This window comes from Rhinolophus ferrumequinum, chromosome X, assembly GCF_004115265.2.
Source record: "Rhinolophus ferrumequinum isolate MPI-CBG mRhiFer1 chromosome X, mRhiFer1_v1.p, whole genome shotgun sequence".
Taxonomy (NCBI): Eukaryota; Metazoa; Chordata; class Mammalia; order Chiroptera; family Rhinolophidae; genus Rhinolophus; species Rhinolophus ferrumequinum.
In genome coordinates this window covers 115,623,912-115,650,082 of record NC_046284.1, presented here as the reverse complement: position 1 = coordinate 115,650,082, position 26,171 = coordinate 115,623,912, and the positions used below count along the sequence as shown (strand labels likewise).

Sequence of the window (26,171 nt, the reverse complement as noted above, 5' to 3'; positions counted from 1 at the left end):
TCACATGCAAAACCACCTGATAACCCCACTCGACAGAGGCAAAGATATCAAAGATATAAAGACAAAGCAAAACAAGACAAAACAAAGCAATACAAAAAGCAGCGACAGTCTCGGCCTAAGCCCACCAAGCAATGTCCAGGTTGTTCTCTGCTGTACCAAGGAGCCCCCTGCTTATTGCGCAGGCAGAGCCGGTCACCTGGTGCCCAGAGAGACTTTGGGACTGCAGACTTAAAAGCGTGGGCCTGAGGGGTCTGGATGATAGTTTTTACAATATCAGTGCAGTTTCTGCCCTTGCCTGCACAAATGCACACTGAGAATGGCACCACCAGATACGTGACCAAAACTCTTGAGTCTTAAGGCACCTCTTCAGTGTGTGTGTGTGAGTGCGGGCAGGAGATTTCTGATCTGCTGAAAGCCCAGAGCTGCGCCTGCCTCACTGCTGATCTCCGGGTGTGTCTCAGCCGCTGCACCCACCCCACCCTAGGCAAGCCAGGAAGGGTGGGGGCTGGAGATGGAGGGGTCTTCACTCTCCCAGCCCAGCCGTGCGTCGCCCTCTTCCCGCAGGCCAGAAAAGGTGGTGGCTGGGGGTGGAGGCGTCTCTTCTCTCCTAGCGCAGCCAAAATCACGCACACTGCCCAGTCTGCCTGGGTCAGGGCTGCCCGTCAGGCTTCCCAAAGCGTGAGCCTTAGATACCACTTCTCAGTTCAGGGGCCGGTTTAAGTCTCTGGAAGGGCGGGGTAGGATTGGGAGAGCGGGGCGGGGGGGAGGGGCCTAGGTATGGAGACTGCGCCCCCCGTCCGCCGCAGGGCGCGCCGCCTTCCCGGCGGGAGAAATCAGCCGTGGGAGCAGGGAAAGGGCCTACCCCCGGTCTCTGCGCTCTCGGCTCTGCCTGGGCTCCTGTGCGCGCCCGGCACAGCGGGGCTCCACGGCGGTTTCCAGTCCCAGTCTCTGGAAGGGCGGGGTAGGATTGGGAGAGCAGGGCGGGGGGGAGGGGCCCAGGTATGGAGACTGCGCCCCCGACCGCCGCAGGGCGCGCCGCCTTCCCGGCGGGAGAAATCAGCCGTGGGAGCAGGGAAAGGGCCCACCCCCGGTCTCTGCGCTCTCCGTTCCGCCTGGGATCCCGCGCCTGCCCGGCTCCGTGGTTTTCGGTTTTCGCCCCCGCCAGCTGAGGCTCCGCTGGGGGCTGGGCTCTCCCGCCGCTGCCGGCCGGGCGCTCCCACGCCGCTTCTCCTCCTCCTCTCCTTGCTCCGTCCAGTTAGCTTACCCCCAAGAATTTCTTAGCTTCAAGCAATCCACGAATCTCTCCACTATATTGTGTGGTGAGCGAAAATTCCCTCGATGGGTTATAGTTCCCGTTTGCAACAAGATCCGGAGGAGAACTCAGAAAGTGCGCCCTGCTGCCGCCATTCCTGGCCTTCAAGAAATTTAGCTTCTATTAGGGAAATCGGATTTGCATCTATATTCACTTTTAACTGTTAAGAAAAAACAGAAGGAAATGAGCAGTTTCGAGAATCATGTCCACTCATTTTACCTTGCAGTTTTGTTTTTCTTTTCTTTTTCCATTGCGGACATTCTTGCAATTATCTTTGGAGCTATTCTCGGGGATGAGGCTACATGAGCAGGCGGGCTACACTGAGAGAGATGGAACAAGGGCCCAGGGCGGTGGGGGCGGGGAGGGCAGGGCTATACCTCTCACTGCTCTGCCCAGAATGTACAAATCACGTTATTCTGCTGCTCACAACATTAGCGACCTAGTCTCCCCACAAGTTTCATGACGCCTCTCTCTCCGTCCCTCAGGTGTCCTATGTCAAAGCGATTGACATCTGGATGGCAGTGTGCCTCCTGTTTGTGTTTGCCGCTTTACTGGAATATGCAGCAGTGAATTTTGTCTCCAGGCAGCACAAGGAGTTCCTGCGGCTGCGGAGAAGACAGAAGAGGCAGAACAAGGTACAGCCGACCCTCAATGCACATAGTCAGGTAGAGCGTGAGGTGGCTAACCAGGCAATGGGATTCAGGAAACAGAGGAACACAGAATGAGCAAGAAGCTAAGCTTAAGTGCGGTGCTCATCTGTCCTACTCTACTGAATTACTACTGCGTAGGTCAGTCGTTTAAAATTGGGGCAGAGGTGTCACACTTAGCAAATAAAAATACAGGGTACACAGTTAAACTTGAATTTCAGATAAGCAAGAAACAATATTTAGTACATGTATGTCCCAAATATGGCATGGGACATTCTTATATTAGTAAATTAGTCCTTGTTTATCTGAAATTCAAATTTAACTGGGAGCCCTGTGTTTTAGCTGGCAACTCGAATTGAAGACATATACTCAATCTGACAAAATTACTTTATAATCCTGTTGTGTTCAACATTGATAATTTGTATGTGTGTGTGTGACTGTATACATAACTGCTTTAACTTTTTCATCAATTGCTCTGGTTTTATGTAAATAAGGTTCCTTCCCATGTTGATTGCAACTTGATAAATCCAACCAGATGGGCCTCATCCTCTTGACTTAAACTTTAATGCAGAAACCCAAACTTTACACTCTCCAGAGGTCTGAGGTATGAAATACATGGCTCAAAATCTCCAGTTCAGTGGTTCCCAAGCTTGCCTGCACATTAGAAGAGCCTGTGGAACTTTTAAAAGTCCCAAATCGGGTCCACACTCCACACCAGTTAAATTCCCAGTCTCAGGCTGGAGCAAGGAGTCGGTATTTCCGAAGCTCCCCAGGTAATTCCAGTGCAGACACGTTTGGAAAGCACTGCTCTGGTACAGAAGCCAATTTCACAGAGGACACCAGAAGCCTTGCTCTTGTTTTCAGTGTCAGATGCTGGGAGAGAAACGCAGCCTTTGATATGGAGAATGCTAGTGCTTGTAACAATATCATTACAATACTGAAGTTGAAATTTTATACACAGGAGATGAGAGATTGTTTTCAAAATCTCCCTCCCCCCAAATTGATAAATTAAACCTGCTGGTAAAGCCATAGTTATATGCTATCCTATCAGATGTTTCATGGTGAAGCATAATGCTTCCAGATACCTAGGTGTAAAGCTGAACATTTGCTGTGATTTACATGTTGCTTATGCTGACGACCGTGTACATGTATTAGCTCACTGAGTCCTCACGATATCTACAATGTTCCTGCACATACTCTGGGCTGGTATGCTGCTAGCTGGCATCTTTCACTTCCCTACCTCTCAGGAACATTTTGTCCTGCCACAGCCTGAGGAAACCGAAACGGAAACAGAAACACACATACACACTCCTTATTGTACACTGTGGAACATGCAGCCTTTCTCAATTTTCTGCTCCCTGTTGGTGATAACCATTTCTTCAACCTTGTCCACAGGAGTCTAGCACAAAGTGGCACAAGTTTCAGGTCACTTGTGCCACCCAGGAAATCTTACTAGAATGTAAGGGTACTTCAGCACATAAATTATGTTCCCAGAATTCCATGGATCAGCATAATAGGTGGCCACCGACTGCACGCTCTCCTAGACCAGAGATGGAAAATCAGTTTCATTTTGCTTCTCAATTCTGAATAATTGGGACGCTGTGGGGAGGATCCTTCGGCTGTATCTGTATCAAATCTTGCCGTAAGAATCACCTGGAGTGCTTGTTAAAAGTACAGATTCTTGTGTTCCACCCCAAAACCTTATGAATCAGAGTCTCCAGGGAGATCATTGTGAATTACTGTAGTACTTTTCACAAGAGTCCCGGCGAGTCTTATTATGATAAGGAAAGCTGGGGAAAATCTGGGCAGTATTAGAGCAGGTGGTAACGAATGAGAAAGACAAAGTAGTAAAACATGAGGTTGGAGGAAAAGCTAATTTCAGGTTCGTATAGATTTGGCAGACCAGTGGAAAGAAACGGATTTTATTCTGATTAAAATCCACTGGTTAGTTTCAACATAGCAAATATCGGGCTATGGAGTGGATAGTCCGTGGGGCCAGGTAGCAGCAGCAGATGCGTTAGGAAGCTATGATAGAAATATAGGTGAGACATATTCGTGGCGTAGACTACGGTATTGGTCATGGGAATAGAGCAAAGAAGTCAGATTCAAGATTCAATCCTTCATTCCACAAATATTTGCTTCCTACTATGTGCCAGCCACTGTCTGCATCCTTAGAATATATTCTTCAACAGGACAGACAAAACGCAATCCCTTGATGAAATTTATATCCCAGTGGTTTATCCTTTGGAGGAAAAACTGACAGGTCATGCTGATGCATTTGATGTGGGAAGACGAGGAAAAGAGGAATATGGCTCAGATGTTTGGATTAAACAACTGGGTCGGCAGTGTACCTATTTAAGATGGGGACTACTGTGACAGAAGCAGATTTGAGGTAGTACTCAAAAGTCATATTTTGATGCTCTTAAATTTAGATGCCTAGGAGACATGCCAGTAGAGTGGGCAAGTAACTATATATACATGGCATCTCTAGAAAGTCTCCCTTTGATGTCCCCCACCGGCAGCCACGTCAGGTGTCCTACTTGCTCCTCACTGGGATGCCTGAACTATACCTTGCTTTGTTCCTTCCTCAAACCCAGCTCCTTTGGAGCCTCTGAAGTTCAAGTTATCCAACTTCATCACTGATTTCCCTTATCACTGCTGGTATCTACCGGCCTCCAGCCACACTCCTTACTAGTTAATGACTTTAGCGCCTACTTCACTATCAACCCAATACTCTTTTTAATGTCACCTTTCCTGGAGGGTCTTCAATATCCATATGGATAACCTATCCCGTCCTTGGCCTCCAAATTCCTGGATTGCCTTGCTGTCCATTTTTCTTCTCTTCAACCTTACCCATATATTTACATGATTGTACTCACTGCTTTGTTGTCTTAAAAAAAAATATTTGACACATCCAAGCCTACATGTTTTTTATGGAGACGTTCTTGTGTTTGACCATACATCTCCAAATGGCTGTACAAAATACGAAATTTAATTAGCAAAGTTAAGAGTTGAGAGGGAGGTGGGGAGCAAAACAAATCATGCTTGACCTTTGCAATCAAGGTTGTTATTGTCATGGATGATTGAATTTTGAAAAAAAGAGTGGGAGACATTTCCAATTATTTGTCCCTTAGGATACAGCATCTTTCTCTCTAAGGCAGCGTTTTTCAAGTTTTCTGAGTCTGAACCATGACAAAAAAAAAAATAGTAACAAGAACTGACACTGCTCGAGTGCTTATTATCTACCAGGAACTCTTCTGGGCACTTCTCATACAGTAATTGATTTAATCCCCATAACACCTGTGTGAGTAGTGTGATCATACAGCCTTACTTGCCACAGAAAGTCCAGGGCCTGCCTATTTTCCTGATGCCCTGTGTGATTTAGCATTTGTCCTGGATTATTCATTTTAAACAAAACACATGAATACTTGCATTAAAATAAACCGAGGTGGGTTTGGTTGACCTCCACCTTGTACACTCAGTGTCTGTCGTGGTAGGATCTTCTGGGGTGGGGGTATACACGTGCAGTGTGCAAGTTCTCACTTTAACATGTGGTGAAAATAACCATCATCACTATCCCTGACCTCTTCTCTTGACCTTTCCAGAAGCCATGTCATAACTAACACTCTCTTTCCAAGATAGCTTGAAGGAAGCTTGCTGATCAAATGAAGTGCACTCGGACACAAGAGGCTGGGGACAAATGATTCTTTGTCTTGGTCTCTGTCGGTGGTGGGACTCTGCTGTCCTGCTGGCCACTTTGGTACCAGCTTTGGTCCATGACAAGGCATGCAAAATCCATGAAGCCATTAGGCCACCACTTGTGGGGTCAGATTTTCCACATGGAAAATCATAGGTTCGGTGAACATGAAACAAACAAAATAGAGGCTAAGCAGTCTTGCTGTTGAACATCTCAATGTTCATGATTGAATTGGTTTGTTATGTTTCGCGTGATATAAATCTGTAACTGCTTTGTTGTTTGATAGTTTTTTTTTTACTTTGTAATAATTAACATTATAAAGCTATACCAGTCTGTGAACGCCACTTTCCACTATAAAAATTGTCCTTGTTTGGATAAATTAAGTAGTCATCCTGCCAGTAATGAAGGCAGTATTCTTATCTCCATCTTACAAATAAAGAAACTAAAGCAAAGAGAGGTTAAATACCCAAAGCCACACATGTAGGCAGTCTGGCTCTAACATCCGTGACCTTAACTGCTGCTGTTGAGTTCACATTTTACACCTTACATTATCTCTCTCTGTCTCTCTCTCTGTCTCTCTCTCTGTCTCTCTCTCTCTCTCTCTCTCTCTCTCTCTCTCTTTTTTCTCTCTCTCTCGGGCACACACACAAAACACCTCTAATGCACTAATATTTTCTATAATACCTTCTATTCCACATAAGTATAGAATCAGATCATTTCCTGAGATTACACTTACTTGCATGGGAAGAATGCCCGGTGTTTACTGAACAATCAAGTTATGAAATGGGGTCACTTTCAAGGAAGGACCCGGCAATTTGCGGCTAGGTTATTTGCTTTGATTATCTTTTCTATATCTCAAAAAGCAGCCACTGTCAATTTGATCAAAGCAGAGTTTCCCAGACACAATCAAGCCCATCTCTTCACTGACAGAACTTGCAAATCACTGTGGTTGGGCCAACCCCAGTCTATTAGAAGGTGATGCCCCAGGTCTATGCAACAAAATCCTACTTTTAGGTTATCTCCTTAGCTCCAATAAGAAGTTTTCACAGTATGTGATGGTTATAACAACTTCCTCCAAGAACTTGACAGCCTCACATGCATTTCTCTCTCCCTTTCCTTTGATGTCTAGCCACCCCGCATCTGACCTCTGCCATTGTGCCTGATTACAGATATTTCCAGTTGCCCACATAGCCCTTCTTTATTTTCAGAGACAAAACAGAAACTGTGGCTTCTTGAGAACATGGTTATGGCTTTTAGACCATCTGATAATAAGCCACCTTTTAAAAGGAATAATGTTACTATACCGTTTAGACTTCAAGCTCCCCAAGAAGAAAATAAGGGCCTCTTAACCTGATTAGAAAACAGTAAGAAGGGGAGGCCCTGATCAAAGTGTCTCAGATGATGGTAACTTGGGAAAGGAACAATGCAGTGCTCATTTTTGTGCATGTGTGATCGTTCTCTCTGCCCCCTCCTTTGTCTATCCATTAAGTCTTAGCTAAATTGCTAATTCCGCAAAAGATGATTTCCTGATCCTACACAGGGCTGAAATAATCCCACACTTTCAAGCACCCATAGTACCTACTTTGTTCCTTTCCGTAACGTGTCACTTCTACCCATTCGTTGTGCATGTCTTACAGAAGAATATAATCTTGAAATGGTACTGGGAGCTATTATTTAGACACTTTACTGATATCTGAATTGTGCTTTCAACCGATCATCTGCCCTTTGGCGTACTGGAAGGAAATAAACCTAAAAGGACAATGAACTACTTGATTTTCGTCCAGGCTTTAGCCTCAAACCCCCATGCAATGACCCTGGAGGGGAGCAACTTAGAAGAAGCCCTTGTCCCTCCACTCAGTAGGTCCGGAAGCCCTGCACTATCTATTTTCTCCCTGACGTTCCAAGGGGACACCAGGCCCCACTGGTGAAGGGCAGAAGACAAAACCCAGAGCAAATGGTCACCTGGGAGTGGTTTATTTAAACCACGGGGTCCTGGAATGTCTCCAGTTAGACCGGCACTCCTCTTCCTTGGGGGTAAAAATCTCCTCGTCTCTTCCTGGAAACATCCCCTCAAACATTTCAGGATGGTGAGCTGGTAGGTCTTCTCAAGTCTTCTGAATCAATATAACTAGTCCTTCCTATGAATTGGCTTATAGCTCCTCAGCACACTGATCAATCACCCTTTCCCTAGTTTGCTAGTGAGCATCTTGAAGTTTGAGTCACAAAATGTGAAAGAACATGATCAACATGCAACACAGAAGAGCAGTATTATCCTCCCTCTTTATCTGCACTTTTTAATAGAGCATTCAATTATAGTAGTGCTTTTACGTAGTCATATTCCACCATTGGCTCATGTTGACCTTGCTAATGCTTGCTTGTACATTGCCCAAGTCTTTTTTTCCCTATTATTAACACGAATAGCTCTCAAGTTATCTCCTCTTGATTATGTGCTTGGGTGTTTTTCTCTAACCTAAATAAGGTTTTTTTCTAACCTAAATAAGGTTTTTTTTCCTAACCTAAATAAGGTTTTTTTCTAACCTAAATTATATGTATTCCTGTAAATTGTCACCTCATTGGATTTGGCCCAATTTCTAGATTGTATTAATCTTTCTGATACTGATAGAAAATTGGCTACCACTTCTAGCTTTGTAACGTTGATAAATAGGTGTCAATGCCCTTCAGCCAAAGGCCACCAGGAACAAGCCTGTCATTGGGTTTACTACTCTTTGCAGTGAGCGAGAATGCACACTGTCAGAAGCCGTGGAGAGCGGGGTCTCCGTGAACTGGGAGATTTGAGAGAAAATTATAAGGAAGCATGGCTTTGCTCTAGATTGGATGCTGTCAGAAAGCGGGGAAAGTCTACGACTGGGTATCTCAGTAAATCTTATCTTCAGGAGGGCAGACAGATAAAGTGAGGATAAAACTACAAATGGTAAAGAAGCAGCAGTCACTCATCTTAACTGAGAGAAGGAGGTTTAGTATTTTGTGGGTGGCACAGTGACCTTGTTTGTGCCTGTGCATAGACAAATTATGAAGTAGCCTTGCTGTTTCTCACTTTAGCATGGTCTCAGATGGCTTGAGCTTTTGGAGTTGCGTTTTTCACCTCCTAAAACGATGGGCTAAGCTACAAACATTCAAATGGAGTCCCTGTAATTTACCAGTTCTGTGACCTTGGCGGATTACTTAAAACAAAAATAAAACCCTTCCTGTGCCTTAGTTTCCTCATCTGTAAAATGGACACTTCATAGGATAGTAGTGAGAATAAAATGAGCCCCATGAGTAAAGAAAGCTCATAAAATAGGCCCTGGCACATGGTGAGTTCTGTTTAGTGACTGCTCATTTCAGTATCCACTTTCTCCACACAAAGGTATGCAGCAGACTCTGGGTCATAAAGCTTTTGCTCAATTTGTCAGGGAACATGTTCTGCAAATTAAAATCAAATTATCTTAGAATGGCTACAATAGGCTACCTGCAGACCCCTTCTATTTCACTCTTCTTCTTTCTTAGATTGCACAGCAAGATGTGACCCATGTACAACTATTTTTATAATCATAGGATTGAAATGAGTTCCTACATTTACTGTACTGTGTCTAAACAAGAGAAGTGGAACAAATTAGGGACAAGCTGAATTCTTCCATTTTACCTCCCACTGATTCTGGTTGTGGCTAATCTACATCTTAAGTACAAGGGCACTTTTCCCAAAGGTAGAGAACCCATTGAGACCCTTCCAACACAATTAAAATGTAAACTGACTTTGAAAGAAGGTTGTTGAAATGCAGATGCCACTACAGCTAAGCCTAATCAACCAAACAAACCTACGCAAATGAGGAACCCATTGAACTATAATCAAAGGAGGATCAACCTTTGAGAATCTTGCTTAAGGTGTCTCACATTTTTCTCTTCCTCCCAAAGGCTTAGAGCAGTGGTTCTCAGCCTGGGCCATTAGGCCCCCTCCAAGGCACACGTGGCAAGATATACAGAGGGTGGCGGAAAAACGTATACACATTTTAAGAAAGGAAAAAACTGTATTAATTGTAATACTCCATATATACCGATAACAAAAGATGAATACAAGTCCCATGTGACTTCTGCAATTACAAGAGGTGCTCAAAGTGGTTACCATCAGCGTCCAGACACTTCTGATGACGGCGAACTACTGCTTGAGTATGGATACCATCTCTTAAAATGTGTATTTATTTTTTGGCACCCCCGGTATGTGGTTGTCACATCTAAGGGAGCGGTGCTACTGGCATCTAGTGAGTAGTGGCCAGGGATGCTGATAAACATTCTACAATGTACAAGACAGCCCCACAACAAATAATTATCCAGCCCGTCATGTTGAAAGTGGCTCACATGGAGAAAACCCTGGTTTAGAACACTGTTAGGCAACATTTCTCAATAGGAAACTGTCTTAATTATTTTGTTTCTTGTATGCAAATTGTGTCCCTTGCAAAACAGCTGCCCACTAAGCCAAGAGAGTGAGTGCTTTCAGTTCTGCTAACTTTAGTCAGTCAATTCCCGCATAATTCATATATAGGTGGGGCCCACTGGGTGATGGCCAGTTGCCTTTCCCTTACATTAGAAAACGGCAAATTCTATCCAGCAACCTATCTTTGAAAATTTGATTTATTTTTTGAGATGCACACTCAATTGAGTATGAAGGAAAACTGAATCTGATTGGCTTCATTCATTAAAACATAACCATGTGGATCCACACTACATGCCCTACCTAAGATCTGTAATGCTATCTACGCATAGCTTCACGCATGAAGGCAGGGTCCACATCTGGGAAATATTAAGTTCAGACTCTGAATTAATACGCAGATTCTGGGGGATGAAGATGCTTGTATGTGGGTAGGAAAAAATCAAGTTCTTTATCACGCCTATTTAGGGAATGTACAGTGGTGCAAAGAGAAATAATGAAAGCTTATTTTTAGGATTAGCACCTAAACATGTGTGGTTCGATAGGCACACACAATGTTTAGTGTTATAGGAAGGGGGAAGGCAGTAAGACAGTGTTAAATAAAGAGAACAACGATTTCATCCATTCTAGAAAGAATCCAGTGGGAACTTTTCTATTGGATTTGTTACTAAAACTGGGAGAATGCATGGAAGAATCCTGGCTGGGTATACCAGCAATAAGCACAGGAACTCACAGTAACCAATAACAAATGCACTCGTACAGTTGCAGACTGGCACCTTGTATGGACCACATCTTGATCTTTCTAGTGTAGATCAGGACTTCTCAAACTTTGGTGCACATGAGAATTACCTGGAGGCCCAGGTAAAACGCAGATTCCTGGGCCCCAATCCGAGAGTCTGACTCAGTAGCTCAGAGCCCGGGACCTGACTTTTCCAAGTAGGTGCCATGTGGTGCTGATGCTGCTAGTCCAGAGAAGCACACTGAGTAGCCAGGGTCCCCAGGACTCCGAAAATGGCTCTCAGTGATAACGGTGCTCTAATTACGTCAGACCTTTGCAACTATATATCCACAGTCATGTCCAGGACATTAACCCCAGACAATGCACCCTGCAAAACTAGCCATTGAGAGATTAACAAACAGAAAGAAAGATACTTTATAAAGACATTTGTAGACTGGAAATCCCTATAGATCTCCTTTTTTTTTTGTCCTTGGCAAGGAAAGCCCTTAATCTAAGCTTTTCTCTCTCTCTTTTGAGAAGAATACAGCGAAACAGTGTGTGCTTTCTGTTGTCATTTGGCATTTTTTCATGTTCTGCCACATTGTTTGCGCAAGGTGTTTAAAGAGGATTTCATAGATCATTAATTAAGGTAACAACTGCTTCCTTAGCAAGCTGGATGTTGAAGAGGTTGTAACTGCTTCCCCGGGGAGGAGGAAGCATGTTTGGTTTTTGTCTTAAATGTTGAGAGGTGTAGATGAGGCTTAAACAGACCTATGTGGATTAGGAATTTGGACATAACTATGGAAGCCAGCAAGAATAAATAACTGTCATGGTACTCGGTAATTCCCCTATGCCACCAGGGTAGAGAGCTGGTGCTTGTGATGGATACAGAGGCCTGAAATGTTTTTAAGGTGTTTTCTCCCAAGCTTGTTCCCTTTTGCTAGGTATGATGACAGGCTGTTATTTTAGGGCTTGCAATATGGAATTCTCTTTTGCAAGATGCTGAGTGATTTGCAGAAGCAGCCCTGCCAATGAAATCCCTTTTTAGTGTCTCTCCAATTCTTCCTTTTATCTCAGGTTATTTCCCATTATCTCTATTTTCTTCTTCTTCACTACCTTCCTTCCTCCTAGATCATACTTTTCTGTCTGATTGTCTTCTTTTCATAATCTTCTCTTTCCCTTACCCTCAATCTCATTTTTTCAGACCATCTCATTTTATTCATTCAGTCATTCATATACTCAGTGTACATGCATTGCACACCTACTACAAGCCATCCACAAAGTCCAACAGACTCGACCCTTGAGATGCTCTCAGTCCAGAGAGAGACGGGCTAATAAGCAGATACATTTTCTATGTACATATGACATGTGTGATAGAGGCCATAGGAGTTCTATGAGAACACACCTGAGGGACTCTGTTGTAAACACTGTCACTGCCCCACCCATATCCCCGTGGCACTCACTGTTTCCATATACAATGATGGTTTCCTACTACGAGCTCCACTCTGCCTTGGTGTAGGGAAAAGGAGAGCGTCTTACTCAGGCCCCAGAAGCATATTCAAGTTTTACAGGGCAAGCTGGAAATACTGAGGACTTACTCCAGGCACAGCCCTCCACCAATAATAGTTGGGGGCTGGGAATACACACTGCAGCTTCCCTGTCCCTCTGAGGCATGTTCTGTACTGGCTCCCAGTTATTCCCAGTGGGATTGAGCCCAAGACGCCCACATTGTAACCTGCTTACCAATGCACCTTGAGTTGACATTGTTTCTTCCCCTGCCTCATTTTCTCACTCCTCTAGTGGTGCCTCCAGAGATCACCTTCCAGATAAGCTATTTGCACTCAAATCCTTGTCTTGGAACTTTCTAGAAAAAGCCAACTAAGACAAGCACCAGGCCAACACCTCGCTCCCTCAGAGTTGAATAACAAGACAGGAGAGCTAGGCAAAGAAAGGCTCACACCATGCTAAGAAGGCTGGACTTTCTTCTCAAGGCAACGGGGAGACAACAAAGGGTTTTTAGGTAGGGGGGTGGTTTGGTCAAATGTGCATTACGGAAAAAAGAAATCAATCCAGTCGGGCACCGTGGAGAATGCTTCAAACAGAGCAGGACAGGAGGCAGAAGAAGAAGATTCTTGTGGTAATAGAAACCAGGAAGAAAGCTCATAGTGTCTAAAGATGCAGAGTTCGAATAGGCTCAAAGCTAAGAAGCTGCCATGGCTTTTAGAAACTCAGAGGATGGTGGCAACCTCAACAACAGCAGGATCAGTGGAGAGATGGAGGCAGACACAAGATTTCAGGGAGTGTAGTTGTGAAGGGAGCAGTGAGGAAGTGAGGACATTGAGTATAGCCAACCTTTCCAAGAAAAGGAGAGAGAAGTGATGGAAGTGGTATACGTAGATCATGAGTTTGTTCACTGTGTGTTTCTAATGAGAGACTTGAGGAACCTTTCAATGTTGATGAGAAAGTTGCTGATGGAGAGAATCCTTTTCCTTCCAGGAGTCTCCTGGGAAGGTGGGAGAGCATGCTTGGGCGGAGCCACTAGCCCGACCCTGCATCAATGAGCCTTTAGATTTCCATAATGATCCAACTTAGTTCAAGTTCTACTTTCGTACAGAGACAATTTTTGCTATACAAAAATTTTAAAGGGAATTCCACATTAAAATGATAAGGAAAATTTGTATCAGCTAGTCTCCTTTTATTAACTCGTTTTCTTTTAGTACTGTTTGTGGGGTCTTTTTTGTTTGTGTTGGGGGGATTTGCTAGGATGGACAGACTCGCAGACAAATGATTTCAATACATAATGTTGTGGGTTACATGAGAGGGTTAGGTGCAGGCTTTGGGGAGGAGCAAGGATGGCGTGTCTCCTCCACTTAGCAGCACCAGAGAACCGACCAGCCAGCTGGGTCTTGACACAGGACTAGGAATTAACAGATGAGAAAGGGGTGAGGAGGACGGTTAGGCCGAGGGAACACTTATGCAAAGGCTCAGAGGCGAGAAACGACATGGTGCTTTCAGGACATCATAGAGTTGGGTCTGACAAGGGGCTGGGGACATGGGGCGACGGGGCCTGAGAGGAAGGACGACCAATTGCTCATGAAGTGGTAGCCACCAAAAGGTTTTCAAGTTGCTATAATCAGAATGGAACTGTAGCAATATCACTCCGTATAGAAAGGGTTGGGGTGCAATGAGGCAAGATCAGGAAAATACTGCTTCAGCATTGCTATGTAAACACTTTTAATTGTGTAATTAGTCTACACTTACCTGAAAGCCCCTTCCGAAGGGCATAAATCATTATGAATACACACTACGTCATCTTTTGGTAATGTTGCTGCAATTACCTTTCCAAATCTGGGATACATACTATGACCTTAGCAAAACTTGTCAAACAAATGTAAATATAAAAATGGCTTTGTGATTTGAAATGATTTGCAGTAACAAATGCTTCTTATCATTCCTATAACATCAGCACAAACTTTATATACGACAAGACGAATTTATTACCTACAGTTTGGAAGTCAGAAATCCAATAGGGGCCTCTGGGCAACAACCAAGGCGTCGGCAAGGTTACGTTGCTTCTGGAGGCTTGTGGGGGCTTGGGGAATGTGGGGACTGATCAAGGAAAAAGGTAGGCCCACCAGAGGCAGTAGCACACGACAGGCTGCACGGGATGGGCTCAGGCAGGGCTGTATGAGGGGAAAGCACGGGACGGTCCAGAGGCTTACAGCAAACAGCTACCAGCCAGCAGGGAAGAGGGCATCAGAGAGGGGACTTACCCGTCTAGGTGACATGGTTCAGCAGTACGCGGGGACTGTCACAGTGTTCCAAAGGGCAGCAGCGGCGGCGGCCTGGGGGTCTTACAACCACAATGCTTTATCTTATGACTGGCTAGCAAATGCTGGGCAGAGCGTCATAAGGTAATGCAAAGCAGGCAGGCTCGAGATGGTGAAAAATCTGCTTCTTGGGTCCATTTTAAAAATTATTCAATGTGTAAAATTTGAGTTTGGCTCCAGCAGGCTTTTGAGCTAACAGAGCTCAGCCTGGAGTGAAGAAATAACCTGGGGGCCAATACACAGAGGTCCCCTTTGTCTCATTTCTGTAGCAAGGTTCTAGGGGAGAATCTGATGTCTTGCCTTTTCCAACTTCCAGAGGCCACTCACATTCCTGGACTTACAGCCCCTTTTCTCCCTCTTCAAAGTCAGCAATGCTGCCTCTCTCTGACCCTTCTTCCATAGTCGAGTCTCCCTCTGGCCACAGCTGAGAAAGGTTCTCTCTCCCTTTAAGAGCCCTGTGATTAAACTGGCCTCACATGTGTAATCCAGGGCCCTCTCTCCATCTCTAGTTCCTTCACTTAGTTCCTTCACTTAATCACACGTGCAAGCTCCCTTTGCCCTATAAAGTAACATACTCACAGGTTCCATGGATTAGGATACAGACATCATTGGTAGCCATTATCCTGACTACCACACACAGCAGTGGTTTCCTGCAGGCCACTCTAGCATGTTCCATGCATACTCAGGGCAGGCCAGAAGTGCCAGGAGGTGAATGCCCCAGGAGTTACCCTCAATCAATGAGAGCTGGGGGGTTGGTGGCCTAATACCAAGCTCCTTCCCCCGTTGGTATGTCAAGTCTGAGTCTCTCAGGGGTTCGAGCCCCATTTGCCAGTGACAGTGGTAATCTACTGGTGATGCACACACGCTTTCCGGACTTTCCTCCTTTCCCTCGCCGCACTTCCGATACTGTCTCCCCAGCAAACTCTTTGCGCACGCAACGCCTCCTGGGCCAGCGGCCTGATGATGATCACGGTCTCATTTAACCCCACCCCCTGCCTCCTCCCCAAATACCAAGCAGAGCCGGGAGTACCCTTGGTGCCTAAAGTGTGGAAAAAGAGGGCTAAGGATCTAGAAGGAGCAGCGAGTGCCACCCCTAAAGGCAGAATAGTGGTTTCTCCAAATTACAGATAAACAATTGCATTTCCCCTATTGCAACTTCCAGTTGACATTGCTAAAATAATTTTGTGCTACTGAGTTTTCCAAACAACTTGACAGGTTTCATAATGCAATTCTATTAGTTTACATCTCTGGAATCAAGCCTGTGCCTTCAGCTCTATTACTATCTTAGAAAGGCTATGATGGCAGATATCTTAAACCTTCTCCTTTTACTGTTCAGCTCTTAATTGCTGTAGAATTCTTCATAGTGACACAAGCTGTAGTTATTTCAACACAACTGGACTCATAAAAAGATCCGACTGAATAAGAGAGAAGTCTGGTGCTTCCCTGACATTAAAGAGATGTGGGTTTGCCTAATCACAGTATTAATTTGCCTTCCATCAATATTATTCTTGTTTGTAACAAGCTCATTTGGGGACAAAACATTTTAGTGAAGCTGGAGTTATTTCCCACCTAATTGATGATTTATCATCAGAAGCAAGTATAACCATTCAGAAAATAAATGATCCTTGCTCTGTGCAGAAGTGGGTATAGTTTTTACTCTAAGCTGTGGAATTCATTTGTTCAACAAATATTTTATAGAACGCTTGCTTTGTACAGAGTTCTGTTTTAGATAAGGAAGAGTGAGGATATGGAAACTGCTTAAAAATCTGTTTTCATGCAGCTTTAGATCAATAAGAGAAAGAAATTAAGTGCAAAATTTTTCTAATATGGGGTACAGAATGTTAACCGTACTAGTTATAGTTGGAGCCGTGGCGATTCCTAGGGAGGGAATGTACCTCCAGCTGATGAGGAGCTCTTCTCAAGGAGAAAGTGGCATTTGTAAACCTCATTTCATCGTGGAATGTTAACTGTAAATTATTCTGACCTCATCTTGTCATTGTGAATAAATAAAATACAATTAAATGATTCAGTAGGTAATGAAAACTCCACTCTTTAAGGTGGCACTCAATGCTCACCAGCAAATGGTCTCCTCCTGCCTTGCTCATTTGCATCAGATGAATCTGGAGAGCTTCCCACACTGACACCCGACACCCGAGACCCCAGACATTCAAGATGAAAGTGAGAGTCAGTGATATGGAAACCTCCTTTGATCTAAGGCAGTGGTTCTCAAATAGGGGCTATTTCTCCTCTGCCCTGGAGACATTTGGCAGTGTCTGGAGGCATTCTTGGTCCTCACAACGTGGGAGGGTGGGGGATTGTGTGTGCTACCGGCATTGAGTGGGTAGAGACCGGGGGTGCTGCTAAACACCCCACAATGCACAGGACATCGCACCCTCACTAAACCGTACCAAGGTTGAGAAATCCTGATCTAGGGGACGGAGACATGCTGTACACACAGATGACGGAGCATTTTCAGAGAAAAAGTTTTAAAAGCTTAGCTTCATAATCACAACCTGCTTACAAACAAAGATCACTACCGTCAGGAGTAATTAATGAGAGCTAGTACAACCGAGAAGACGACATAAGCCAGAAAATCCTTTTAATTACAAATTTCCTCTTTAGATAGTTCGCTTTTTACTCTATACAAGCTTTTTTTATTTACACCAGAAAGTCAAAAGGGGATCGAAAGTCTGGTTCTTTGCACTCGTAGCAGAGGTATGAATTTTGTGGGGCATATCATTTCATTGCTTTTCAAGAAGTCGACATGGGTGTAAGCCTTAGTAGGCTAAGTTACTGAATGTTCCCACTTCATTTCAGTCTGTCTGCTGTTGGATTTATTCAAGAGCAACAAAAGTCACACCAGAAATGAACCCTCATATTTTCTAGAGACCAGGTAACCCACTAGAGCAAGGTTCTCAATCCTGGCTACATGATACAATCACTTGGTAACTTTTTAAGATCCCCATGCCCAGACCCCACCCTAGCCCAATTAAGTCAGAATGTCTTTGGGGATAGAAAAATATCAAGACATCTTGATTTTTTAGGGCTTCCCAGGCGGTTCCAAGGTGCAGCCAAGTTTGAGAACCTCGCTTCCTGAAGTGTCACCTGGAGCTTGTTAGAAATACTCTCAGGCCCCACCCCAGGCAGGAGTCAGAATGTGCCTTATAACGGGATCCCCAGGGGACACACAAGCACACTGACGCTTGAGAAGTGCTGTGCTACAACGTATTGCAAATAGCCCATTAAACAAATGTACACAATATGCATAGTCTGAAACAAGGCACATTATCAACGCATGCAAAAATGCCCCAAAGTTCTAAATAAAATTCATTTCCATTTGATGAGAAATGTTAAGTTTATCACTATGGCCGCTTGTGCTTTTTTTAAATAAATTTTAAAAACTGTTTACATAGTTTTAATTATGAAAGATTTCAATCATATAGAATAACTTAATCCTATGTTGCTTGTCGTTGTGTTTTTTTTTAAAAAAAGCTTTTATTTATTTTGAGTGTGCTTTTCCAGGACCCATCAGCTCCAAGTCAAGTAGTTGTTTCAATCTAGTTGTGGAGGGCACAGCTCACAGTGGTCCATGTGGGGATCAAACTGGCGACCTTGTTGTTAAGAGCACCGCGCTGTAACCAACTGAGCTAAGCAGCCGCCCCTGTGTTGTTTTTCTTAAGAAGAGTAGCACTAGCTATTCAGTGGCCTAGGATTATCACTCTGGCACTGGGAGCCAAATGGGAAGCCCACACACCACCTTTTCCTGTAACAGAGAAGGTGCCTTCTCGGCTGTGTTCACACATACAAGGGGGAGACAATCGGAAATGCCATCCACTAGAATCCATGCCAGGGTGAGGAGTTTCACCTTAGTTAACAGGACTGAACTGTGCACTCATGTATCGCAGTAAAACAGTAATTCTAACTAGTCTCACGGCTTTATTCTGAAAAGCACAAAATGCTTCCAATTAAGGTAGTTTGGCAGCAAGATCTCCACAGGGAGTTTATGAGGTTTGCTAAATGTCATACAGCCAGTTCCTGGCCGCCAGACCTTAGATGCCTTAATTCATCATAGAATCATCGAACGCTCTTTCACACTTCCTGTGATGGAAAAAAAAAAAACGTATAAAAATCCCTGTCATAAAGCCAGGTTTCTTCATCCTAGCCAAGTACCCCATCACCATGTTTCATTACATTTTTCTGGAATAATTCTGCCATGTGAATTCCAGCACCTTTTTCTGGAATAATTCTGCCATGTGAATTCCTGTCCTCTTAAAAATATATATACCTTTACTCTTCAAATCATATGAATAAAGGGATGGGAGGGAAGCATGGCATAATGAAATGAGCTTTAGCCAGGAGTCCAGCTGGCTGAATTCAAATCCTGGCTGGTACTATATTTTCTCGGTAATTTGGAGCCATGGTCTAACTGCTCTGGGTCTTAGTTTCTTCATCTGTAAAAGGGTCTAAAGCCCTTTCTCATGGGATTACTATTAGGAATAAGAAAGATTTTGCATGTGAAAAATGGTGCCTTGCACACAGCCAACACTTACTGAATATTTCTTTTCTCTTCCCTTCACCTGTTTTTTAAAAACCCTCAGGAAAATCTCAGAAGTTTTCTAAACAGCAGAGGCTATTATTCATCTTTCAATCTGAAGAGCCTCTAACGTTGTCTGGTATATACTAGGTACTTGAGAAATGTTTGCTGAATGAATTGCTGCTTTCTACTCAGGGCTCATAGCACAGCGGTCTGAAAGTGAAAACCAGCCAGCAAGAAGTCATCAGAAGTCATGCCATTTCTTATATGGGGCACTTTAAATAGATAGCAATGTCTTCTTCAGAATCCAGCCCAGTGGCATCTAACTTCTAGCCCGATGCACAAATCTGTGGGAAAAGGAATGGACAGCTACCTGGAATAGTATAACTCAGCTCTTTATGTAAACTTACCTTCTCGTGCTCACGTAAAATGTCTTCTGACTCTAGAATGATCCTATGTATTGTTTTGATTAATTTAATTGCCCACTGTTTCAGTGCACAAGAGACTCACAACTGTACTGTTAAAATCCAACCTAATAAATGCAGGCATTTAGGAGAGAATAGAATAAAGGTGTGGCTACTGCTAAACCGAGGTGACGGAAATTAGGAGGAAAGAGCTTCCGGAGGGAGCTATAATTTGAGCTAAGGATGCAGGACGTCTCGGGCCTAGCACTATGCCTGACACATAGTAGGCCCTTTCCCAGATTCCCTGTGAAATCCCAGTACCTTCTCAAGCACGACGGTGACAGCTGCCATGAACTGAAACAGAACATCTGACTCTTCCTCAGGCCTCTCCTGTGTGTTTGGAAGCCTCTCTTTGAGATTTCCCCAGGACTAGCACACGGTCAATAGGCAGTAAATACTTGATGAATGAAATCAGTGAAGACCATTAAACACAGTACCTTTCAAACTGTGGGGCGTGACTGACTTGTGGGTCATGAAGTCAGTTTAGTGGCTAGCCACCAGCTTTTTTGAAAAATAAAAATTAGAAAAAATATTAGAAAATATCAGAGTGCATCCTGCTTTGGAACAGTAAATACCACTTTGTGAAACTTTTGTTTCTGTTAGGCATATTCATATGTGAGGGAGTGTGTGTGACCTGGTTGGTGATGGAAACTGTATTTTCTACTTTGAGTCATGGCAAAAAAAAAAAAAGAAAGTGCTTTCAGGGTGTATCAGGCCAGGCAAACAAGTTCACCTGAGCTTCTATGGCTTAAACCTTCTCAGATACCCTTAAAGGTCAGTGACAGGTCCCGTAGCAGGGGTCCCTCTTTGGTTGCTAAGATGGGAAGACGAGGTGCACTTGCACTAACTTTTGCGCCTCACTCAGGCTCACTGAGCCCCTCTCCCTTGCCTTATCAGTCCACACCCCACCTGTGATGGCCACGACCCTGTGTGCTGAGCCTGCAGTGTAGAAGCTCTGCCATCTTCGGCTGGGCATGACATCTGCCTTGTTTACAAGGAGGCATACACGGGGGCAGGGGGTTGGGGGCGAAAGAGACACCTACCCAGGACTTAAGTCTGTTTTCTAAGAAAACATATCTTCTTATAACCACCTAAGGTTTCCTCTTTGCCCCTGATTATAACTGTTGCATCGACATCTTTGAAAAGGAAATGAAGGCAGACTCCCCAATACATGCCAAGTACTGTGCCCGTACCTTCATGCACCTTCTAAACTAGAAATAATTGGTCAACAATTAGATCAACAGGTACTGCACTGTGTTTTCGAATTGTGCCCAAGCTCTCTGTCTTCTGTGTTTACTCAATCAGTCTTCCCTCTGGGCCTACAGACAGGTTTCTGTCTGAAACCGTAAATCTGGTAACCATAGTAATGAGAGAAGAGGAAATCTTGGACATGCACTGTAGACATTTACAAAAAAAAGCTCATTTTATACATTATTTTCCATTTTCCTTTAATTATTTTTGCAAAAGTTGTTTACAAGAAGCCATAGTTGAAGTGCTAGTGAACAACGGTTGCAGGGAAAGTAGGAGAGAGCTAGGGCATAGATGATCTGAAAAACTAAATAATAAACCAGAAAAATGAAGCATAGACTGTTTCTGGTTCACTTCGCTGCTTTGAATGTCCTTGGGAGAAGCAACAGGAAAGTACCTCCTGATGGTTTACAGTGCTCATCTGCTTTAGTAACTGCCTAATTTTAAAACAGCACTAACAGTGCATATTCATCAGAGAAGAACCTAACTTACCAGGAGCATTCAAATTCAGAAGGAAATAAGATTGGCCAGAGCAGGCGGGTTTATAGTTTTTCACCTGTAGAGAACATGCTTGTTCTGCAGCTGTGGAAAGCAATGAAGTGATGGTCCTCGGACATCTCTTTCCTCAGGATATGCCTCACTGCCCCTCCTAATGCTTCTCCAGGTCACACCTGGGCGATTTCATCATGACATTAACCTGTCTCTTCAAAGTTGATAGGAAGGGATCAAGGACAAGACCAAATATAGATCCAAACCCATTGATTGAATTCTCAGTTCTTGAGTTTATTGAAACAAACAGCTCACCAAACTTTGACAGCCAACAGCGTTGACTCCTTTCTCTCTCTGAGTTCCTTTCAGCAGAAGTTGAGCAGTGGGAGGGAAAGAAAGAGATGGCTATTTGGAAGGTTGACATTATTTCTTGGGGCCTCTAGGCTATCAAAACTGGATGTAATAAACACAGGCCTCCACGAACATAGTGTGTTGACCTGTAAAAATACATCCATTCAGTGCCTAATTCTTTACATAATGTGAGGTTACGCTTTCAGGGTTTTTGTTATTCTATATTATATATTTTATGTATTCTATATTAGAATTCTCTTCAGAATGATAACAACAGCAAGAGACTTGCTGCTTAAATGAAACTCATAGAAATGGTGAAATTAAATATTTTGCAACCCAAAGATAATTGAAAGAGAAAACACACCTGAACAATGCTGTTGCTGTGGGTTGATTATTATTAGAGCAAGGTTTCTCAGAATGGGATCAGAAGGACTAGAAACTTCCAGGAGGTCAAGGAGGGTCATGTCAGGGCACAGCTTGTTGACTACATCTTTCCTGACTTGGGTCAGCATCGTCAATGTGCTTTGCCCTCTGGACTTCTTACCTTAGCAATGTGCATGTACAATCAGAGACTTCCACTATTATAAGGGACATAAAATGGTTGCCTGTTCCCCTAACGCACACATTACATCCATACCCAACATCTCCAACAGACGATGAAACACTTGACTATCTCTAGTAATAAGGACTTCATTACCTTCCAAGGTGCTGTGCGCCATGTTCAGTCAGAGTTGTTAAAAGTTCTTCCTCATATGGAGTTGAATTCTGTCTCCCCATAATATCAACCAATTGTTTCTGATTAGCAAGCTTGGAGCCACTGGTAGAAATGCTCTTCATTCCTTTGAAAAGACCTGCCATATGAGCCAGGCTCATGTGTTTTCAGGCCAGTCTCTCTCGTTCCTTCTACGGTTCCTCCTGGGGTGTGCTTTCAGGAACATTCACCACCCTGGAAGGAGTCCGTTGCCTCTCACCCTGCCCTAGGCTGTCCTGATGGTATCTCCTACCCCTTTTCCTATCCAATGATCCAAGGACAACAGTCCATAAACTGGGATACCAACGAGATTCTCTCTTTCAAGAATTTCAAGGAAGAGTTTCTGTTACTCTAATTAGATGATAATAAGGACTTGAGTTGAAAAGGTTCCCATAGGGTTGGCCCAGTTGGAACATGCATAAGTACAGGAAGCTGAACGGAGGAAAGCAGAACTGGGAGAGAATAACAGCCCTGAGAGACTGACAAGAATCTCATTTTCTGACTTGCTCATTGCAGTTGCTGAGCTGGGGAGCCCAGCTTACACCATCGTCAATACCATCATCATTGCTAACATTTATTGAGCACCTACTATATACCAGGCACGGTTATAAGCCCTTACTGTGCATTATCTCACTGAATCCTTTCAAAAACCCTGTAAGGAAGGGATCGTTTTTCCCATTTTTACTGCAGAAGACATTGAGGCATGCAGAGGTTTCAGTGATTTACATGGATCCCACACTGGTTAGTGGCAAAGCCAATATTTGAAACTAGGAGTTGTGGATCCAGAACTCAGGCTTCTTACCTGTACTTCCCTATCCTTGGAGACACATAAGATTTTCTTCCAATAATTTTTATAGTAACTTCTTTTTTAAAATATTTTTTTTTATTTTTCAATTACAGTTGACATACAATATTATATCAGTTTCAAGTGTACAACATAGTGATTACACATGTATACAACTTACAAAGTGATCCCCCCAATAAATCTAGTACCCCTCTGACACCATACATGGTTATTACAGTATTATTTATATAGTCATTTGGGTGTTTTTGTTTGTTTTTTCAGACAGATGTATCAGAATTGTTTAATTGTTGTAAAATACAGACAAAAGTACACTTACTAATTTCCTCTTTCATATTCAGGGAAAATAGCATTTGAAATTAAAATTGCCTTGTGAATTGCTGAAAATACTCCAGAAAAAAACAATATCAAATTTAGTTTTAAATTATTTATGGAAGGTGTTAATCTAAAGCAGTGAAGTACTCATCTATCAACGTGAATTAGTCATTTGTTAAATACGTTTATTTAAGCTACCATGAGTAGTTTTCTGTTCTATAACAAATCCTCCCTGATTAAGAATACAGGAAGATGAAAAGATACTGACTCCTGGCCAAAGGGCACGGGTAAGTGCCTCTCAGCTGCTCTGTAGCTGCACTAAAAAGCAGGCTCGGTTAACAAAACGAAGCTGCCTTTCCATGGGTCGCTTTTCTGTAACATACTGTATTTGCCGGAAAATAGGACCTAGCCAGACAATCAGCTTTAATGCGCTTTTTGGAGCAAAAATTAATATAAGACCCAGACTTATTTTACTATAATGTAAGACAGGGCCTTTATAATACAATAATATAATATAATATAATATAATATAATATAATATAATATAATATAATATAATATAATATAATATAATATAATACCGGTTTTATATTAATTTTTGCTCCAAAAGGCGCATTACAGCTGGTTGTCTGGCTAGGTTATTTTCGGGGAAACACGGTATAGATTGAAGTGTGCACATATATCTATAGATTGAAGAACAATAGTGGTCTGGAGAATTTGGCAGTAGTGATTCTCCACGTCAGAAAGCAAAACAATGCTTGCGGTGACTTGTTGCTGCTGCTATCATTATTATTGCTTTTAGTTTGGCTGTGGGCTCATCCCTGAATCACCTGCCCCCACCAATGTGTGCTGTGTCCACACTCTCAACAGTTACTTTGCACCCTGAACAGATGGCAAACGATGTTAATAATCGAACAGCTCATATTCCAGATGGAGGATGTTCGCCTTCATGCTTCTTAGAATGTACTGTGTCTTCTGAGCATTCTAGCTAGACTAAAATTAACAAAGACTACTAGAAAAAATTTGCATATACAAGGTATTGCTTCCCTCTTGAGGAATCGAAATATCACAACCACGTAATCGATTTTTGAACTACTCTCTCAGACTGACATTAAGTGAAAACATTTGTGCTGTATAGATATTTGAGCCAGAACTCAAACAGTTATTTTAAATAATTACTCCCAGTCCATTAAAAATATGGTGTGGTCCAAAGTACAGTGAAGTACATATTTCACTTTAGAAAATTAGATTCAAAATATACGTTGAAAGATGTATGCTTCAGAGACTGTGTAGCCCATGGCGTCTAAGATATTTACTATCCGGCCCTTTACAGAAAGTGTTTGCTGACGGCTGGGCTAGAAGGAGAACAGCAAGAGGTGAGGTCTGAGAGTTCCAGGGGACATTAGAAGGACTTGTCTTTTGCTGAGTGAGGGGAGAACCATTGGAGAGTTTTGAGCTGACGAAGATCTGACTTGACACACTTTAAGACAGGGGTGTCCAAACTGCGGCCCGTGGGCCAACTGCGGCCCGCAATCCATTGTTAATTGGCCCACAGCAAATTCCAAAAATATATTTAGTTTACTTAAATAAACCAGGTGAGGCAATACGTACTTCACCTCGAGTGAGTGGCCCGGCTGTTTGTGTATTTTACCGCATATGGCCCTTGGTGAAAAATGTTGAAAAAAGTTTGGACACCCCTGCTTTAAGAGGATCCCTCTAGCAGCTGTGTTGAGAGCAGACCTTACTGTTGGGAAGGACGGTCTAGAAGCCAGGGGAGCAGGTAGAATACCATAATTCTGGTGGGAATGATTCGATGAGCCACCACTGGGTGGCTCAGACCAGCATGTAGTGTTGGGGGTGGTGAAGAAGTGACTGGATTCTGCTTTGGAGATTGAGCTGATGGGACTTCCTGACACTAGATGTGCAAGGACGCTAGAAAATGCAGTCTCTGCACGTCCACACGTGTGACCAGCTAAAGCAGGGCTTCTTAAGTAGGGGGGATTTTGCCCCTCCCCCGGACACATTAGGCAGTGTCTGGAGACATTTTTCATTGTCACAACAGCAGAGGGGAAAGGGTGCTCCTTGCATCTAGTGGGTAGAGGCCAAGGAGGCTGCTAAACATCTTGAAATACACAGCCCAGTTCCATACCACAAAAAATTACTTGGTCCCAAATGTCCACAGTGCTGGGGTGAAGCAACCCTGAGCTAAAGGAAGATCGACCACTGGCCGAAGAAAGCAACGTGGGTTTTGGGAGGTAACTCGAAGTCTTAGCCAACTCTACTCCCTGTGTCCCAACCCTTGCAATGTGTTTGTAGGCTGTGGCCACAACACTTCCGGGATCCCTGATCACACCACAGCTGAATTCTGTTTGTCCTCCCTTGTCCACATATTTTCCCCTTGTTCTTGGAGGTAAGCTTTGTCCTGAATAATAGGCTCTGCTGGCTTTCCAAAACAGGAAAAAAAATGTAACATCACTTAACATGGGTGATCGAGGCAATGAAGGAGATTTTGTGTAATGATAGCTAAGTGGTGAACAGCACCACAGGACAGGTATTAACTAGTGAGCTTTCTGGGGGCACATGCTGCATT

The 26,171-nt window shown here is 43.5% G+C and overlaps 1 protein-coding gene across 3 annotated transcripts in view; it reads left to right on the top strand.

Moving 5' to 3' along the window:
• GLRA2 (glycine receptor alpha 2) overlaps positions 1–26,171 on the top strand; it is a 200,727-nt gene that overhangs the window by 164,540 nt on the left and 10,016 nt on the right. For all 3 annotated transcript variants that reach the window (XM_033116224.1, XM_033116146.1, XM_033116296.1), the window contains exon 8: positions 1,798–1,947. In XM_033116224.1, the coding sequence (XP_032972115.1) occupies positions 1,798–1,947 (150 nt within the window). The remainder of the gene's footprint in view (positions 1–1,797; positions 1,948–26,171) is intronic.